At 41.9% G+C, this 21,978-nt stretch overlaps 1 protein-coding gene across 1 annotated transcript; it reads right to left on the bottom strand.

The window, feature by feature from the left end:
* Positions 1–1,026: 1,026 nt before the first annotated feature.
* LOC139474191 (uncharacterized) lies at positions 1,027–21,899 on the bottom strand. Its single transcript, XM_071257087.1, has 8 exons — positions 21,800–21,899; positions 16,459–16,584; positions 12,189–12,371; positions 10,231–10,277; positions 9,113–9,608; positions 3,795–3,868; positions 2,987–3,142; positions 1,027–1,403 (listed from the first exon to the last, which is right to left on the bottom strand). Exons 1-8 carry the CDS (start codon positions 21,853–21,855, stop codon positions 1,129–1,131), a joined length of 1,413 nt encoding a protein of 470 aa, XP_071113188.1. The 5' UTR covers positions 21,856–21,899; the 3' UTR covers positions 1,027–1,128.
* Positions 21,900–21,978: the final 79 nt, after the last annotated feature.

Below are 21,978 nucleotides of genomic sequence, written 5' to 3'. Positions count from 1 at the left end.
AATCAGTGTTTTATCATAACAAATCCACTGACAAAACCCATACGACATGCCTCAAAAGAGGGAGAAGGTGAAACAACTGAACTAACAAGGTATCGGGTGTGACGACCGTCATAGTCTTGTCTTCTGAACCTCAAAAGCTGTCTACATAAAACTAGACGTGCCTGACGTGGAATGAGTGAGTGAGTGAGTTGGGTTTAATGCCGCTATTAACAGTATTCCATTTATATCGCATCATGTCAGCTCAATGTGGGAGGAAAGCCCGAAGTGATGAAGGTCTCAGATGTTCACCACTTCGGTGAAACCCACAAGCATGGGTATGGTGCTGACAAACCCAGAAACATAATCAGGGCGGACCGGGATTCGAACCCACAATCATAGGTTTCTGACATGCCCAAGGGCCACCCATGCCCTCTACAATAGGACTTGATCAGGAGGGTCTTGATGCCAGCACCAATCACATCATATTTATTTAATCAGTAAAATAGTCACAAACCGAAATCTATACTGCGAAATCATGTTTATGTGAATGCAGATCATTCAGGTCTGTGAGGGCTACATGGGGAAAGATGGTTCTGCTGTTGTCTCATTCCTGTAATTTGTGTTATCCCATAACGATAAAGTCAAGTTTTGATTCACGCTAAGCATTTTTTAATGAATCTTTTACATTGATCTTTCATAATAAAGATTTGACTCATCTTATGTTTAAAATAGGTCATTTTAGCTGTTCTAAGCTAAACAGTATACACCATCAGGGTATTGGGAGCAAAGATCCACGCTGCCAGGGCACCATGTGACAACCAAGTCACCTGGCCTGACCATCCAATCCATCACCATTTATGACCAGCATAGTTGCTGGGCACCTATTCCTACCCTGAATCCCCTTTGTGGCTGTTTGTAGCACTTCACCAAATTTGATAATCCTGGCTAGTTAGAGAGGGTACCATTTCTGGGTTGAAAATTACACTATTAGCATGTCAATAATCATAATTGGTAACTGTTATACTGCACAGAAAGCACCAACAAGAATGCTTGAATAAATGTAATATGTATTTACTCTTTGAACAAACTCAAACAATTTACAAACATGAACAGTTTATCATGTCACACACAATCATTGTGTCTCCACATTTACTGCTGGGACTGAAGCTGCTTGTCTGCAACTGACTTCATGACTCCATCAGGGCCAAGATTCTCCTCCAACACAGCATGCTTCTCGGTGAAGTACCGACGGAACCACTCGATGTGGTCCTTCTTCTGTTCCACAGTCAGGTGGGGGTTCTTGGACAGGCCAGTGGTCACAAGGTCCATGAAATGCCGGACAGGGCCCCGCCTTGGGAAGCCCTCTAGATGTCGGTCGAGGAAGACGTGTTCGCTAAAGTTGACATTCTGCTCCCTAACCATTCCTGAAAATGTACAAGTAAATAAATGTAACCTATACCAGGAATTGACGTGAGTGAGTGAGTGAGTGAGTTGGAATGGTGGGTGGGTGAGTGAGTGAGTGAGTGAGTGAGTGAGTGAGTGAGCGAGTGGGTTGGAGTGAGTGAGTGGGTGGGTGAGTTAGTGGGTGAGTGAGTGAGTGAGTGAGTGAGTGAGTTGGAATGGTGGGTGAGTGAGTGAGTGAGTGAGTAAAGGTCTTAACACCCCTTTCCAGCAATATCACACCGGGGGACACCAGAAATGGGCTTCACACATTGTACCCATGTCAGGATTCGAACCCGGGTCTTCAGTGTGACGAACAAACGCTTTAACTACTAGGCTACCCGACCGCCCCTTTAGGGTGTCTTTATGTATCAAATAAATGAACACTTGTAGATAAAAGTTGAAAAAACTCTTTGAAACTGTAATAAGAATTGTCTTGAGTGTGAAATTTGGGAGGAAAGCCTACAGTTATGCAGGTGTTAGACTTTTACCTCTTTGGTGAAACCAACGAGCACGGGTATGGTGCTGACAAACCTAGAAACATAATCGGGGCGAACCGGAATTCAAACCCACAATCATAGGTTTCTGGCGTGCCAAAGGGACGCAACTCTGCACAGATAATCGTGGCGCCTTAGATGACTGGGCCACCCGTGCCCACAATATAGGCAAGTTGACTCTTTTGTATCGGAAAGATGAGTAACATTCTGGTATAGTAATCTCTGCTAATAATAGTCCATACATTAACATAGGTTTCTGGCGTGCCCAAGGGATGCAACTCTGCACAGCGAATCGCGGTGCATTAGACGACTGGGCCACCCGTGCCCCCTAGCCAGTAGGGGGACAAAGAAGGGATATATAGAGAATCTCACCAGAGTGTCTTTTGATATCAAATATATCAACACGAGTTGATAAAAGTGGCAAAACTCTGTGGCTTGCCAAGGAGTTGTTCCACTTTTAGCGAAGATTTTAAAAAATTTTATTTATCATCCAACATAATTCTTCCGACTTTTTCAGTTTGTAGACATTTATAAGCAGTTTCCTAAGTGTAAAAAGTACTGCTAACAGCTTCAGAAGCCGAGCTATTAGTGATGTCATTTGATTGTGATGTGATGGTAACCAATGATGACACAATGGTCAGCAAAGCGATATCTCCTGTGGGAGCCAGTTTTGGATGATAAAACCCGTAATCGCCATTTGGTGGTGCTATGATTGAACAACAAAATTGCGGCCTAGTCTGGCAAGGGAGGAAACTGGATTTTTTACAGTCAGTTAGCTCCCTTGCCTCAGGAAAATAGGAATAAGAGAGTGAGTTGGATGTAATGTCTTTTTAAACAGATTTACTGTTATATCCTGGCGTGGGAGCATGAATGTTTAATACTTTGGAGAAACCACAAGCACGGGGGGGGGATGAAATGCAAAGAATCATTTTCGGGTAAACTGGCATTTGTAATACAAGGTCATTGGATTCAGGCACACCTCGGTACGCAACTCCCAGAAACGGGTAACTCAGCTGGGCCATCTGCGTCCCTAGAATCCTGACAGAATATTGGCTTCAAGAGGTACTAACCAGCTTCATTGTCTATAGGAAATGTCCACAGTTTGCCCTCTCTGGTCCATTCAATCATCTCCTCAAATGCATTGGTGGGAGTCTGTTTGAGGGCAGCCATTGTCTCTTCCTGTACTTCATCCCACAGGGATCTCCGTGCAGTCGTCTCCAGGGCAGCTATGCAGGAACAACACAACAACTGTTAGGTGAGTGAATGTGTCTTACAACGTCGCCAAGATTTAATCTCAGAGTGCAGGAAAAAACGTTTCAGGGATGAGGAGTTCTAAACTGTTCAGAGCCCCACAAAGTGGATGGATACATGACCTCAAGTGCGGCCACTTGGCAGTTCCACGGTTGGACAGTTAGTTTGGAGAAGGGTGAGGAACTATAAAAGGAGCAAGCCCTGATGACAACATAAAATTTTGTTGTTAAAAAAAATAAAAGAATTGGTTCTCAGGCAATGACTTTTGAAAATATAGTCCGGGCGGGCGGGCGTGCGGTGTTTTTTTGTTGTTGCCTTGTTCAACCTAGTATGTAACTAGATAAACAGTCGTGTACCATCAACCTGGGAAAGGGCCTCCCTACATAAACAAGCATACACACTCTTATTGCCGCCATGACCATAAAATGAGATGTGCAGTAAGGCAGTGTCATGTAAAGGGAAGTAACTGTGTGCAATATTGGATCACATTGTTTTTAAGTACATTTATAAGGATTTTTATAATTTTTTAAAAAATGGAAATAAAAACAAAATGTAGCCATGTAAAATACTGATTGTGTGACAACACCCAGACATACTGGTTCAGATCTACTCTGTGATGAACTGTACCTGATTTATCTTTGGCTAAACTGTCAAACAGACCAAGTCCTTCTCCAGAAAACAGCTTGAAGTTTCGAATCTGTCTGTAACGAGGAATCAGTCACATGTGACCTGGGATACACACACAAGATAATCTCAACTCAGACTAAACAGGAATTGCAGTCACAAAACACTAATCTTATCTATGTCATCAATGGTTACGTACAATAATTTGGAAATCTACACAAAACAAACAAGATAGAAGACAGGGTTAGAAATTCTCTGTATTTCAGTGTTGTTAAAATCATGATGGCATGTAACACAAGTTCTGGTGCATCCAAGGGGCATACTTAGAGATCATCGTGATCACACTCTCAACAACACCCTTAGAGATCATCCTGATCACACTCTCAACAACAACACCCTTAGAGATCATCACAATCACACTCTCAACAACACCCTTAGAGATTATCCTGATCACACTCTCAACAACACCCTTAGAGATCATCCTGATCACACTCTCAACAACAACACCCTTAGAGATCATCCTGATCACACTCTCAACAACAACACCCTTAGAGATCATCCTGATCATACACTCAACAACACCCTTAGAGATCATCCTGATCACACTCTCAACAACACCCTTAGAGATCATCCTGATCACACTCTCAACAACAACACCCTTAGAGATCATCCTTGTCACACTCTCAACAACAACACCCTTAGAGATTATCCTGATCACACTCTCAACAACACCCTTAGAGATCATCCTGATCACACTCTCAACAACAACACCCTTAGAGATCATCCTGATCACACTCTCAACAACAACACCCTTAGAGATCATCCTGATCATACACTCAACAACACCCTTAGAGATCATCCTGATCACACTCTCAACAACACCCTTAGAGATCATCCTGATCACACTCTCAACAACACCCTTAGAGATCATCCTGATCATACACTCAACAACACCCTTAGAGATCATCCTGATCACACTCTCAACAACACCCTTAGAGATCATCCTGATCACACTCTCAACAACACCCCTAGAGATCATCCTGATCATACACTCAACAACACCCTTAGAGATCATCCTGATCACACTCTCAACAACAACACCCTTAGAGATCATCCTGATCATACACTCAACAACACCCTTAGAGATCATCCTGATCATACACTCAACAACACCCTTAGTGATCATCCTGATCACACCCTCAACAACAACACCCTTAGAGATCATCCTGATCACACTCTCAACAACACCCTTAGAGATCATCCTGATCACACTCAACAACACCCTTAGAGATCATCCTGATCACACTCTCAACAACACCCTTAGAGATCATCCTGATCACACTCTCAACAACAACACCCTTAGAGATCATCGTGATCACACTCTCAACAACAACACCCCTAGAGATCATCCTGCTCACACTCTCAACAACAACACCCTTAGAGATCATCCTGATCACACTCTCAACAACACACTTAGAGATCATCCTGATCACACTCTCAACAACACCCTTAGAGATCACCGTGATCACACTCTCAACAACACCCTTAGAGATCATCCTGATCACACTCTCAGCAACACCCTTAGAGATCATCACAATCACACTCTCAACAACAACACACTTAGAGATCATCACAATCACACTCTCAACAACACCCTTAGAGATCATCCTGATCACACTCTCAACAACAACACCCTTAGAGATCATCGTGATCACACTCTCAACAACACCCATAGAGATCATCCTGATCACACTCTCAACAACACCCTTAGAGATCATCCTGATCACACTCTCAACAACAACACCCTTAGAGATCACCCTGATCACACTCTCAACAACAACACCCTTAGAGATCATCCTGATCACACTCTCAACAACAACACACTTAGAGATCATCACAATCACACTCTCAACAACACCCTTAGAGATCATCCTGATCACACTCTCAACAACAACACCCTTAGAGATCATCGTGATCACACTCTCAACAACACCCTTAGAGATCATCCTCATCACACTCTCAACAACAACACCCTTAGTGATCATCCTGATCACACCCTCAACAACAACACCCTTAGAGATCATCCTGATCACACTCTCAACAACACCCTTAGAGATCATCCTGATCACACTCAACAACACCCTTAGAGATCATCCTGATCACACTCTCAACAACACCCTTAGAGATCATCCTGATCACACTCTCAACAACAACACCCTTAGAGATCATCGTGATCACACTCTCAACAACAACACCCCTAGAGATCATCCTGCTCACACTCTCAACAACAACACCCTTAGAGATCATCCTGATCACACTCTCAACAACACACTTAGAGATCATCCTGATCACACTCTCAACAACACCCTTAGAGATCACCGTGATCACACTCTCAACAACACCCTTAGAGATCATCCTGATCACACTCTCAGCAACACCCTTAGAGATCATCACAATCACACTCTCAACAACAACACACTTAGAGATCATCACAATCACACTCTCAACAACACCCTTAGAGATCATCCTGATCACACTCTCAACAACAACACCCTTAGAGATCATCGTGATCACACTCTCAACAACACCCATAGAGATCATCCTGATCACACTCTCAACAACACCCTTAGAGATCATCCTGATCACACTCTCAACAACAACACCCTTAGAGATCACCCTGATCACACTCTCAACAACAACACCCTTAGAGATCATCCTGATCACACTCTCAACAACAACACACTTAGAGATCATCACAATCACACTCTCAACAACACCCTTAGAGATCATCCTGATCACACTCTCAACAACAACACCCTTAGAGATCATCGTGATCACACTCTCAACAACACCCTTAGAGATCATCCTGATCACACTCTCAACAACACCCTTGGAGATCATCCTGATCACACTCTCAACAACAACACCCTTAGAGATCATCCTCATCACACTCTCAACAACAACACCCTTAGAGATCATCGTGATCACACTCTCAACAACACCCTTAGAGATCACCCTGATCACACTCTCAACAACAACACCCTTAGAGATCATCCTGATCACACTCTCAACAACACCCTTAGAGATCATCCTGATCACACTCTCAACAACACCCTTAGAGATCATCCTGATCACACTCTCAACAACAACACCCTTAGAGATCATCCTGATCACACTCTCAACAACAACACCCTTAGAGGTCATCCTGATCACACTCTCAACAACACCCTTAGAGATCATCCTGATCATACTCTCAACAACAACACCCTTAGAGATCATCCTGATCATACTCTCAACAACAACACCCTTAGAGATCATCCTGATCACACTCTCAACAACACCCTTAGAGATCATCCTGATCACACTCTCAACAACAACACCCTTAGAGATCATCACAATCACACTCTCAACAACACCCTTAGAGATCATCCTGATCACACTCTCAACAACAACACCCTTAGAGATCATCCTGATCACACACTCAACAACAACACCCTTAGAGATCATCGTGATCACACACTCAACAACAACACCCTTAGAGATCATCCTGATCACACTCTCAACAACAACACCCTTAGAGATCATCCTGATCACACTCTCAACAACAACACCCTTAGAGATCATCCTGATCACACTCTCAACAACACCCTTAGAGATCATCCTGATCAGACTCTCAACAACAACACCCTTAAAGATCATCCTGATCACACTCTCAACAACAACACCCTTAGAGATCATCCTGATCACACTCTCAACAACACCCTTAGAGATCATCCTGATCACACTCTCAACAACAACACCCTTAGAGATCATCCTCATCACACTCTCAACAACAACACCCTTAGAGATCATCGTGATCACACTCTCAACAACACCCTTAGAGATCACCCTGATCACACTCTCAACAACAACACCCTTAGAGATCATCCTGATCACACTCTCAACAACACCCTTAGAGATCATCCTGATCACACTCTCAACAACACCCTTAGAGATCATCCTGATCACACTCTCAACAACAACACCCTTAGAGATCATCCTGATCACACTCTCAACAACAACACCCTTAGAGGTCATCCTGATCACACTCTCAACAACACCCTTAGAGATCATCCTGATCATACTCTCAACAACAACACCCTTAGAGATCATCCTGATCATACTCTCAACAACAACACCCTTAGAGATCATCCTGATCACACTCTCAACAACACCCTTAGAGATCATCCTGATCACACTCTCAACAACAACACCCTTAGAGATCATCCTGATCACACTCTCAACAACACCCTTACAGATCATCCTGATCACACTCTCAACAACAACACCCTTAGAGATCATCCTGATCACACACTCAACAACAACACCCTTAGAGATCATCCTGATCACACACTCAACAACAACACCCTTAGAGATCATCCTGATCACACTCTCAACAACAACACCCTTAGAGATCATCCTGATCACACTCTCAACAACAACACCCTTAGAGATCATCCTGATCACACTCTCAACAACACCCTTAGAGATCATCCTGATCAGACTCTCAACAACAACACCCTTAAAGATCATCCTGATCACACTCTCAACAACAACACCCTTAGAGATCATCCTGATCACACTCTCAACAACACCCTTAGAGATCATCCTGATCACACTCTCAACAACAACACCCTTAGAGATCATCCTCATCACACTCTCAACAACAACACCCTTAGAGATCATCCTCATCACACACTCAACAACACCCTTAGAGATCATCCTCATCACACTCTCAACAACAACACCCTTAGAGATCATCCTTGTCACACTCTCAACAACAACACCCTTAGAGATCATCCTGATCATACACTCAACAACACCCTTAGAGGTCATCCTGATCACACTCTCAACAACAACACCCTTAGAGATCATCCTGATCACACTCTCAACAACAACACCCTTAGAGATCATCCTGATCACACTCTCAACAACACCCTTAGAGATCATCCTGATCACACTCTCAACAACAACACCCTTAGAGATCATCCTTGTCACACTCTCAACAACAACACCCTTAGAGATCACCCTGATCACACTCTCAACAACACCCTTAGAGATCATCCTGATCACACTCTCAACAACACCCTTAATACTTTGTGCAATCCACAAGAAAATGTGTCATGACGCCTGTAGTGCTATGGTTAACAGGGAGAAGGGTTCACAAAACAATCTTAGCTACCACTGTCGTAAGTTCAAGTGTGGGAGTACACCTGGTATTGACGCCTGAAGTACTTTGGCTATTTTGTCAAACACAACACATGTTCACAAATTCTCCTTACTTCTTTTTAGCTGAGGAAACCTGGGCACTGGGAACTCTCTGTCCAGGCCTGTCTGGAAGGATAGAGTCCTGCCATGCAGCCAAATCTGGACTCCTTGCTTCACCTCGACCCCTTGCTTCACCTTGACCTCTTGCTTCACCTCGACCCCTTGCTTCACCTTGACCCCTTGCTTCACCTTGACCCCTTGTTTCACCTCGACCCCTTGCCTCATCTCTCAGAGTGGGGCTTCTGTGTGCAACTTTACCTCGCAGCAAAGACTCCTGCCTGGGCCCTGTATCCCTGCTCCTAGGCTTGTCTCGATGCAGGGCATCTCTACCCGGCATGGAGTCCTTTCTTCTGGCTTGTGATAAAGATTTCTTCCTCTCCATCAGCTCCCTAATTACTGAGCCTTCTTCATAGGGGGAATCGTCTTTGGGGGCAGCAACTTTAACTCTGCTTTCTTCTTCACGGAAATAATAATCCAGAGGTTTGGATCCCGTGTGTCGAGTGTTCGAGCCTCGAAAAAAAACATCATATTAAATTAGGGAAGGTGAAATTGGGTTAAACGTCATGTTCAAGATTACTGCACTTTTGTAGTGATGTGCATGCACATGTGTGTGTGGCTTCTTGTACTAGTCCCGACTAATGCTGGTTTTATGTGCTAGTGCACGAGATATACCATGCCGCAGTTTAACATGGATACCCCACTCAGACACTCACTCATAGCCAACCAGTATTTGTTTTATCCTCTTAATGCTTAGCGCCAGACAGGGTAACAATAAATTCTATCTTTTTTTTTAATTATTATTATTATCATTATTATTATTATTATTATTATTATTATTATTATTATTATGCGTTGGAAAATGTGATTATGGACACACTATTTCTGCTTTGATTGCCTCTCACAAGAAGATGAAGTGAGTGAGTGAGTTTGGTTTAAGTATTTCCCTTATGTAAAGCAGCGTGTCGGCTTCATGTGGGATGAAAGTGTGAAGTGATGCAGGCCTCAGGTCACTCATACCCCTTGGTGAACCACACGAGCTGAGGTATCTGCTGACAAACCTAGAACTATTTTCAGTGTCAGATGGTATGTGCCACAGTAGATGACCTGGAAGCTAGTTTTCAGCTACACTCACCACTTTTTGACGCTGCCTCTGGTCTGCGACCACCCTGGGACTTTTGTCTAGAAAACAAAAAGAAAAAAAACTGAAAGTCTTTTCAAGCTCAACTGGGAAGCTGTCTTGTGCCCACCACACCTCTGTTAATATATGTTACATGTATCATTTTCAGCGTTTATGAGTATGACAATTCCATTAACAAGATTTAAGTAATTTTCGAAAACAGATATTGGGTCTGAGTATTTGTTTAAATGTTCTTAACGCCCCACTCAGCACTATTGCAGCTATATGAAATGCTGGCATTTTCATCGTCTGTCACTGGTCAGTGTTTATGACCAGTTCACATGGAAGCAACCAAAAACACAAATTGTCACAAGTCAAATCAGAAAGTGTTCTTTTCCAGCTTTCACCTAGCCAATAACTACCGGTAATACATGTGAGTAAGACCCGTGAAGATTCCGGGGTAGAATAGGTCTTCAGCAAACCATACCTGCCGTAAAAGGTGACTATGCTTGTCGTAAAAGGCGACTAACGGGATCAGGTGGTCAGGCTCACTGACTTGGTTGATACATGTCATCGATCCCAATGGATCGATGCTCATGATGACAATCACTGGATTGTCTGGTCCAGACTCGATTATTTTACAGACCACCGTCATAGAGCTCGAATATTGCTGAGTGCGGCGTTAAACAAAAACCAACCAACCAACCAACCAACCAACCAACCAACCATGTGAGTAACATAATATCTTGTTCACATTCCTCAGAGCTACTAAAGGTTTCCATCCAAAAGGGCAGTAAAAGCTGTGATGATATCACTGGACATTAGTTTGTTTGTTTGTTTGTTTGTTGTTTAACGCCAGACTCAGAAATATTCCAATATATGATGACAGTCTGTAAATCATCAAGTCTCGACCAGACAATCCAGTGATTGACATCATGCGCATCTTGGGATACGACGACATGCACCAACCAAGTCAGCAAGCCTGACCACTCGATCCCATTAGTCGCCTTTTACGACAAGCATTGGTTGCTGAAGACCACCCGATCCCGTTAGTCGCCTTTTACGACAAGCATGGGTTGCTGAAGACCACCCGATCCCGTTAGTCGCCTTTTACGACAAGCATGGGTTGCTGAAGACCACCCGATCCCGTTAGTCGCCTTTTACGACAAGCATGGGTTGCTGAAGACCACCCGATCCCGTTAGTCGCCTTTTACGACAAGCATGGGTTGCTGAAGACCACCCGATCCCGTTAGTCGCCTTTTACGACAAGCATGGGTTGCTGAAGACCACCCGATCCCGTTAGTCGCCTTTTACGACAAGCATGGGTTGCTGAAGACCACCCGATCCCGTTAGTCGCCTTTTACGACAAGCATGGGTTGCTGAAGACCACCCGATCCCGTTAGTCGCCTTTTACGACAAGCATGGGTTGCTGAAGACCACCCGATCCCGTTAGTCGCCTTTTACGACAAGCATGGGTTGCTGAAGACCACCCGATCCCGTTAGTCGCCTTTTACGACAAGCATGGGTTGCTGAAGACCACCCGATCCCGTTAGTCGCCTTTTACGACAAGCATCGGTTGCTGAAGACCACCCGATCCCATTAGTCGCCTTTTACGACAAGCATCTGTTGCTGAAGACCACATCTACCCTGGATCACTGTACATAAGTAATGGGATGATAACCAATGTACCAGTAATTTGTGATGTTTTCCCCTCTCGTTACACGTATCAACCACAGTCGCACACTATTTAAACATATTGATTCCTGTTTTACATGTTTGCTTAAACTGTTACAACAAACACTTATTAGCAGTGAAAATGTAAATATTTTCATTCATTGCACCATATTTGACAAACTGTAAATCGTCAATGTGCCAGTTATTTGGCCATCCTAACTAATTATTCTAGACTTGAGTTAGACTCATTTTATAATATATTCTCTCGTGTTTCAGAGACAGACTATCAACAAGATTACCTTGGCTGAGGAGGAGCTCCTGTTGGAGTTACCTCCCTTCCTTCCCTGCGCGCCTGAGACAGTTTGGCTTGGTTGTGGAGCTGTTGGAGAAGGTCAGATTCGGTCTGTTTGGCATCGCCAGGTAGAGAATTGGCTACATTTTTTGCTGCTTCCTTCAAAACACCGTCCAATCCATCTGTCTCCCTGTAACCATGGCAATAGTAAAGAAACAGGCATTTCCAATTGTACATGTGTTGTTTTTAAATTATCATTTGTTATACAATCAAAATCAAATGAATGACAATAAAAAATATCTTTCAAAGAGCATATGAGTGAGTGAGTTACCATGCTTCAGCGTTAGAAAATGGCACTAGTCCCATAGTCCTTGCCAAACTGCCCAGTAGTTAAGGTGACACAAGGACTAGTAGAAATTTGCCCTTTTTAGGGTTTAGCTTTTTGTTATTATTATAAGGACTAGAGGACTAAAACTGTTAACGCTGATGCTTTGAACAGTTTAATTTATTTCAGTGTCTAAGCTTGATTTGGAAGAAAAGCCCTGGGTGTTGCAAGTCTTAAGCGAAAAAAAAGAAAATTCTTGGTGGTTAGGCACCGCTGCATCATCACAACGTCTTCATCATCATTCATTTTAATTTCCTCTAAAAAAAAAAAGATGACATTCTTAATATTCCGCATCTCGAACACACGTCAGTGAAATGTTTCACAACTTAAAAACAGTGTGATCAAATATAGCGTGCAGTTACTTCCCTTTACATACGCTCTGCTTTACCATAAGGCGGAGCGTCCAAATGAAAAATTTCCGTACATCCATTCAGCATAACATCACGCAAATCTTACAAAACGAAATATTTATCGACATTGTAACATGAACGATAATTAAATCGATATTTAGGAGGAACTAATTTACTGAGCGCATGACACAACAAAACTGTCGTTAGCAATACGTCTCCTCGTGCTCACCTTTGAAAGGATGCATGATATGGGGTGCCGCGAAACCGATCAATGGTTTCGAGGTACTCCAATAATGATGGTTCATTTTACGAAAGGGGTGGCCACATGTTCAAGCCCATTTCTCAGAAAATAAACAAACAACAGGAAATATCACAAATTCAATTCTTTATCACAGTTCCTCATCTTACTTCTAATTTGTAGTTATGCGTATGTTGCGCAGTGGAACTGAATATTTGAGCGTGGTTTAACTTAAATGAAAACTAATCTAAAATTTGTATGACTTACCTTTTTTTAATGAAACAAGGAACTAAACGTGATAACCTGTTATAAAACTATGAAGATCTATAAGGAACTAAACGTGATTACCTGTTATAAAACTATGAAGATCTATATGGAACTAAACGTGATTACCTGTTATAATATGAAGAAAAGATGAATAAACCTCAAATGATAGAAACTAAATGCTTATTCTTAACAGCTACTCCTAAGGAAGTCTTAACACTGTCAAACACTGTCTAACGCCATGTCTAACACCATCTAACTCATCCGCTCTCTAATGAACATTCTAACGAACTCTCCCCATCTCTCTAACCATCTAACCATCTTACTAACCATCTACCGAACTCTCTAACCAGCTCTGACCAACTCTCTAGCGAACTATGACCAACTAACTAACTGATGCGCGCTACCGCCTTATATTTGCTCACAACCCTCACATTTCACGTGCAGTCACAGCCATACTTTGGTGTGTTCAGGCGATGCGATCGTTATGCATCGGGTGTGTTTTGAAGAACATATTCTTTATTTAAAACTAACACGAGTGCACGTGAAGCGCGATCTATAGGCTCCGGGTGCGTTTTGGAGCACATTTTTAATGAACAGACATGTCTTCAGAACAGCGTATCTATAAAATACAAATAATCAAAATTAGAATCAGATCAGAGAACATACATACTTTTATGTTACAGTGCACATCTCCTCATGGCAGCAAGAGGGGTTTGCGTGGTTGTTTTGCCATTTGAAAATTTGATCAGTGAAATAATGAAATTTACGATAAAACATCACTAGACACAATGATAAATTCAATTTTCTTTGTGTACTGTATGGCGAACAATGTTTCAAAGGCAGAAATTAAGATTACATAGTTATTCGTTTCATAACATAAGAAATAGCAGCCAGCTGTTCACACATTTTCTCCCCAATCTATGGGTGGTTGAGTTTTAAAAATACTTGTCATGGCCAATATCATTATTGAAAAGAAATTTCATTACAGTGATAGGAAGACCGAAGACTTCGAAGTATCTCTTACAACTAATGTTCATTTCAAGGCAAATTCATTGTGAGTTGATGTAATTTGACAATCATTTCATACACGACTTCGCCGAAATTAATGTAAACAAAATGGAATAAAATCTTGGATAAAAGTAAAATAATGGAGTGCAAACATAAGTCCAGATACACAGATGAACACTTTTATAGGCAGAGAGTGTAGTTATAGGACTAACTTCCGCACAGACTTGTTGACATGCTACTCCCGGTGTTGTGTGCTCACGATAACGTCTTCGCGTCGTAAAATAAAAACTGTATGCAGGTGTATTATGCACACACTGGTAGTCAAACGGGAGTCCAATACTGTATTCCAGTATCTTAGGCCTCAACATGATCAAGGTATAGAGTTGTGTAGGGAGGCCCTTTCAAAGGATGATTATGCACAACTGTTTATTTGGTTACATTCTAGTTTGAACACTGTGTCACTGTGTGTGTTGTGTGTCACTGTTAGTGCTGTGTCACGGTGTGTTGTGTCAGGGTGTGTTGTGTCACGGTGTGTTCTGTATCACCGTGTGTTGTGTCACTGTGTGTTGTGTCACTGTGTGTGTTGTGTGTCACTGTTAGTGCTGTGTCACTGTGTGTTGTGTCACGGTGTGTTCTGTATCACCGTGTGTTGTGTCACTGTGTGTTGTGTCACTGTGTGTTGTGTCACTGTTAGTGCTGTGTCACGGTGTGTTGTGTCACGGTGTGTTGTGTCACTGTGTGTTGTGTCACTGTGTGTTCTGTATCACCGTGTGTTGTGTCACTGTGTGTTGTGTCACTGTGTGTTGTGTCACTGTTAGTGCTGTGTCACTGTGTGTTGTGTCACGGTGTGTTGTGTATCACCGTGTGTTGTGTCACTGTGTGTTGTGTCACTGTGTGTTTTGTCACTGTGTGTGTTGTGTCACTGTGTGTTGTGTCACTGTGTGTTGTGTGTCACTGTGTGTTGTGTCACTGTGTGTTGTGTCACTGTGTGTTGTGTCACTGTGTGTTGTGTCACTTTGTGTGTTGTATCACTGTGTGTTGTGTGTCACTGTGTGTTGTGTGTCACTGTGTGTTGTGTCACTTTGTGTTGTCACTGTGTGTTGTGTCACTGTGTGTTGTGTCACTGTGTGTTGTGTGTCACTGTGTGTGTTGTGTCACTGTGTGTTGTGTGTCACTGTGTGTTGTGTCACTGTGTGTTGTGTCACAGTGTTGTGTCACTGTGTGTGTTGTGTGTCACTGTGTGTTGTGTCACTGTGTGTGTTGTGTGTCACTGTGTGTTGTGTCACTGTGTGTTGTGTGTCACTGTGTGTTGTGTCACTGTGTGTTGTGTCACAGTGTTGTGTCACTGTGTGTTGTGTGTCACTGTGTGTTGTGTCACTGTGTGTTGTGTCACTGTGAGTGTTGTGTCACTATGTGTTGTGTCACTGTGTGTTGTGTCACTGTGAGTGTTGTGCCACTATGTGTTGTGTCACTGTGTTGTGTCACTGTGAGTGTTGTGTCACTGTGTGTTGTGTCACTGTGTGTTGTGTCACTGTGTTGTGTCACTGTGAGTGTTGTGTCACTGTGAGTGTTGTGTCACTGTGAGTGTTGTGTCACCTTGTGCTGTGTCACCGTGTGTTGTGTCACTGTGTGTTGTATCACTATGAGTGCTGTGTCACTATGAGTGTTGTGTCACTATGAGTGCTGTGTCACTGTGAGTGTTGTGTCACTGCGTGTTGTGTCACTGTGTGCTGTGTCACTGTGTGTTGTGTCACCGTGTGTGTTGTATCACTGTGTGTGCTGTGTCACTGTGAGTCTTGTGTCACTATGAGTGCTGTGTCACTGTGTGCTGTGTCACTGTGTGTTGTGTCAGTGTGTGTTGTGTCACCGTGTGTGTTGTGTCACTGTATGTTGTGTCACTGCGAGTGTTGTGTCACTGTGTGTTGTGTCACTGTGTGTGTTGTGTCACCGTGTGTGTTGTGTCACTGTATGTTGTGTCACTGCGAGTGTTGTGTCACTGTGTGTTGTGTCACTGTGTGTGTTGTGGCACCTGATGTCTGTGTCCTCCTCTGGAAACTTCTTCTTCCTGGTGAGTTGGTGTGTGCAGGAGATGTGTCGGGCTGCCCCCAGCCGCTCACCTGCCACAACCCCTGCCGGGACATTGGTCATCCATTGTCTGAAAACATATGGCAAACATCAGTACAACAACCAGGGACTTTGTTGACTCAGCACTCTGAAAAGGAAGTCTGGGAATCCATTTATCAGTCTCTTTAAGGCCACATATTCTTTCTTTCATGGGATTATTTGTATTACATTCTGGACAGTAGGTGGGAAACAAATCCAGTTAAAAGGATCTCGAATGATGTAGTACGAATCAACAGAGTGTGCCTGATGAAGGCCAGGAGGCCGAAAGCTTTACTGTGTATATTTATGTATTTATTTGTACCCTATGGGAACAAAAATAGAATTAAAAATAATTAAACAAAAATAAGGAAATGACACTGTAGCTCCCCTGGATGTGTGGTCAACAAATGTTCAACAGTTTAAAATGATATCAAAAACCTATTATTAACAAATAGATGAATAACATACAAAGAAACGATTATGATAGTTGGTCTACATGACGTACAGAACCAATTGACAACATGCACTTAAAAATGATGCATATTTTACAACTTGAGTGACAACAGTGTCTCACACCTAGACATGATTACAAATGATCTGAAGCTGCTGATGTCAACATGCTTGCTGCCATGTGGCAGTAGAGACTGTTGTAAGTTTGTTTGTAGTGATTGTCAGTGGCAGTAAATGACTGAAAAACTTTATACGTAGCTTTCTTGCTTAACGCCGCACTCAGCAATATTCCAGCTATACAATGGCGGTCTGTAAATAATCGAGTCTGGACCAGACAATCCAGTGATTGACATCATGAGCATCGATCTACACAACTGGGACATGATGACATGCATCAACAAAGTCAGCAAGCCTGATAAGCCCCATCCCGTTAGTCGCCTGTTACGACACACAGTCGCCTCTCTCAACAAGCATGGGTTGCGGAAAAACGATTCTAAGCCGGGTCTTCATGGGTCTGAAATGCTTGTGAAACGTTGTGTGTTGTAGCATTGTGTAGTGGCCAGATTGTATAAGGAAGTGTGATTTAGAGTTATGTCCCTTGGTTGTTGACAAACATAATCTAATTGATTGTTTGACGAAGTTTTGGGAAGGAACAGTTGCTGGCAGGTGGGCTGTGCCTAAATATGAGCAACACGAGGACAATTCGAGGCCTTTCATGGCTTGACTTGTATTCTGTCTACTTGCCACCATCTTCCCGAGGCAAGTGAGTTAACTGACTATAAAAGTCTAGTTTCCACCCATGCCGAACTAGGCTGGTATTATGGAGTTAGATTTTGGCTGGACTAACGAGTCTATGCATAGTCCAATCAAAATCGCGCACCGAAATCGAAATCCGGTTCGTAGAGTGTCATGCAGATTTCGGTCTGCAGGATTTGCAAAGCATGTGCACCGCTAACTCGTTGTCAACGGATATTTTCTAAATCTTTTCATGTTCTTAATCAAGGTGCTCACGTGGTTTGATGCACTTCGCGATGTAAGACTCGTTTTATCATAATATAGATCTTGATTATCGATCAGATTGTCTTGACTGTTTTGTTTGAAACAAATGCAAGTGATACGAGAGGTTGAATCTGATTGGTCAATAGGAGAGGCATAGAAAGGACATAACTCGTAATAGCCACTGGTCGCGCTACGATTGAGCCCAGGAATTCCAGCATACTTCGGCAAGGGTGGAAACTGGACTTTCAAAGTCAGTAAACTCTCTTGCATCGGGAAGATGACTTGCCATGTGTGGACAGGATACCTATCTTAAATGTCTGCCAGCTTCTACCATCCTAGATTCAAAAACAGACACAGGCTTATTTCCAGACATTTGACAGTGAAAACTTTGGGACATTCTTGTCTGCACTGATACATTCTATAGGGCCTGTTACTTGTTGCCCATTGTAGCGCCTTTCATGATCCTAAACCTTAAACTGTGGTTTTAATTATAATTTGTTAATTATTCATTGATCATGTGTGGTCATTCACTGATTTCAGGTTAGGTTACAGAAGACTATTCAGAGTATGTTCATTTACCTTGAAAACAATTAAAACAAGTGCAAAAGTGAGCGTGGCTCACTAATACCCCCGACCCGCCTAGTGTGTCAGTAGTTACAAATTATATAGCTAGGATAGGGTTAGCCTTAGGGTTTGAAAAATTCATAAAAAAATGGAAAATTAATAAAAACATTTTTTTCTTTTGACTGCACCCCTGCATATGACACAGATTACATGTACTAAGTTTGAGATGAATCCACTGAAAAGTTTAAGAGAAATCACGAGGACAAAGTTTTCGGACGGACGTTAGGGTTTGAAAAATTCATTAAAAAATGGAAAATTAATAAAAACATTTTTTTCCTTTTGACTGCACCCCTCCATATGACACAGATTATAGGTACTAAGTTTGAGATGAATCCACTGAATAGTTTAAGAGAAACCGCGCGGACAAAGTCTTCAGATGGACATTAGGGTTTGAAAAATTCATAAAAAAATGGAAAATTAATAAAAACAATTCTTTTCTTTTGACTGCACCCTTCCATATGACACAGATTATATGTACTAAGTTTGAGATGAATCCACTGAATAGTTTAAGAGAAATTGTGCGGACAAAGTTTTCGGACGGACGGAATCTTGGTATAACTATATACCCACGACATTTTGTAGGGGGAATAAAAATGATGTTAACATATTAGTCAAGAGTAAAAGATTTGGAGGAGGATCAATAACATTAAAAGCACAAGTACATGATGTATAGAATACTGAACAAGCTTCTGTGTAATAACAATTTTATGAAACTTCCGCTCATCAGATACCAGAACTATTCACGAGTCTATAGTCTATGTTATAGTATGGGAGTTACGATAACCTTAGCGCTACGTTAGCTTTGTGGAATAGACCCCTGAATTCTTAAGGTAGGACTTTGGATATATATAAATGTATAATAAAATTTACTGTCAATATGATTTAAATAGTGTGCAACATGATTACCTCAATATCAACATGAAAGGTTTCTTTTTTCACATTTAGAGCATTTGGTAATACACCTAGGGGGATGGACTGTTCGTCAAACAGTCAAGCCCAGAAGTCAAGAACCTAGTCTGACAAGCTACTGCTCTACCACTAGACTAGACAAAAGATATGTAGACTGAGATTGTTTGGGATAGTCCAGGTGGCGAGAAGGTTACACGCTTGACAGGATATGGTCAATATTTATATTGAGGAAAGTATATGTATAATTGCTCACATGATAGAAAATAAAGTTAAGGGGCTACCCAGATTTTATTTTTTCTAGACAAAAAAAGAAAAGAAAGTAGCCATGTGATATTGGGCAGGCACTTATTTCACACACTGAACAAATGCTGAAAATGCTTAAAATTATCTGAAGCACTGATGAATATTATCAGTGAGTGAGTGAGTGAGTTTGATTTAAAGCCGCTTTTAGCAATACTCCAGCAATATCACGGCGGGGACACCAGAAATTGGCTTCACACATTGTACCCATGTCGGGAATCGAACCCGGGGACTTCGGCATGACAAACGAACGTTTTAACCTCTAGGCTACCCGACCGCCCCGAATATTATCAGTATCTAAAGACCCACCATTTCATGGGAAAGAATAACACATCAGTCTGTGCACATATGCCCAAAACTTTTGAGTCCACTAGCCCAAACTTGGCTCTTCAACTGTTGCAGTAGATTTATTTTTTCTAATATGGACTATTATTAGACATCTAAGATGAGCTTACTACCTGTACTAGACCAAACAGAATTTGCAGACTGAAACATGCATTTGCAAATCAAATCATGTCAGCAGTTAATGTTGTTTCATCTAAGACTTGAAAGGTGAATAAAAAGAAGCAAACATGAATTGATGAAAATGAACAAATGAGTGTGGGACAGAGTTGGGTTCAACGCATCTTTGAACAGTATTTCAGTTAAATCATGAACATCAATCCACGCAATTGGGATCGATGACATGCATCAACCAAGTCAGCGAGTCGGACAACACGATACCATTAATCGCCTTTTACGGCAAGCACGAGTTACTGAAGACAATATGTAAAAATAAAAAGTATTTTTAATGTGGCATTGTATGGCGAGCAGTATATTTCTTATTAGACCTATGGTATTTATAACTACAATCTATGCAACATGACGTCTTGTATTGGGCTGGTAAGCCTGTTGGTGGTAGATTAGCATCGCAATGTCAATCACAGCGTCAGCGGGCAGAAACAGTCGGGATACACCTGACTCGCCTAAAATCCGTCTCGCCTAAAAAAATTTGAGCGAATTTGGTCGGTTTTTGTATTTTAGAATTAGTATGTAACTATCAGAAATACAAAGTAATGCATTTTATCGTTTTTATATTGCTTTGGGAACATTTCTAGATTGAGTGAACGATGTTTTGATACAATCTGTGTCACTCTCGGTGACATCACATCACTGATTGATTAGTTTGGGCGACAGAAAATAAATACCAATCAATTAACGTTGTTGTTTCATGTTGAGCGGATTACCTGAGAAAACTCAACAGAGTTCATAACGGGATTACTGTGCTATGATAACAAATAGTTGTCACTTTATCATTATAGCTGCGTTGACCAATCAAAGGCGAGAATTCATCGAAACTCCGGGAAAAAATACAAATGCCAGTTTAGTGAACATGTGGTGGTGCAACTGCAACGTACGTTGTGTTATCTTCAGGATATGAATTATGGATTTATTATTTGATGGATATAACGAACCCATGAGGTATGTAAAGACTTAAGTGATCTTTTAATGTATGTGTAAATATGACAGAAGACAAATTCTATGGATGATACGTTGTTTGTTTGTTTTATTATTTCCACACTTGTGTATGAATATACTAGTAATTGTGATCATTAGGCCTAACCTAAGTTATATTTGCCAAACGCATACCAAAATATTATATATATTTTTTAGGCGAGTCGGGTCAGATTTTTTTAGGCGAGTCGGGTGCAACTCAATCAGTCTATCAGTTTCTCCAAGTAATGTGTAGCCTGTATAACAGGCAATCACACGAAGCAAACCTGCGTGGGGACCCTGCTTAAACAGTAACCTTGTCTGATGAATCGCAACAACGAAGCCCTCAGAAATACTTCCGTCAAATCTTTCATCGCAAGCAGGGTAAACAGTGTTTAGCTGTCAAAATGTTCAATGTCAAACGACCATGCCACTGCAGAGTCTGAGGGAATTGTGATCACAACAACAAATTTAAATCTAGGGTGTAAAGAGGGAAGTTCTGTTACGTGTACCTTGAACATTCTAACAATAATTTTAAATGCGGTAAACGAAGTCGTTGTAAATTCATCACTGCAGGTTCTCTTCCACTCACGTGTGGGCTACCATGACACAGTTCCGCACACAATTTAGCATCCGCACAAAATCTGTTAGAAAAAAAGACATTTATAAAAATAAATATAGACACTGACTA

The sequence above is a fragment of the Haliotis cracherodii genome, unplaced genomic scaffold (genome assembly GCF_022045235.1).
Source record: "Haliotis cracherodii isolate W230 unplaced genomic scaffold, xgHalCrac1.p SCAF_3, whole genome shotgun sequence".
In the NCBI taxonomy this organism is placed as follows: domain Eukaryota; kingdom Metazoa; phylum Mollusca; class Gastropoda; order Lepetellida; family Haliotidae; genus Haliotis; species Haliotis cracherodii.
This window is presented reverse-complemented; position numbering and strand designations above follow the sequence as displayed.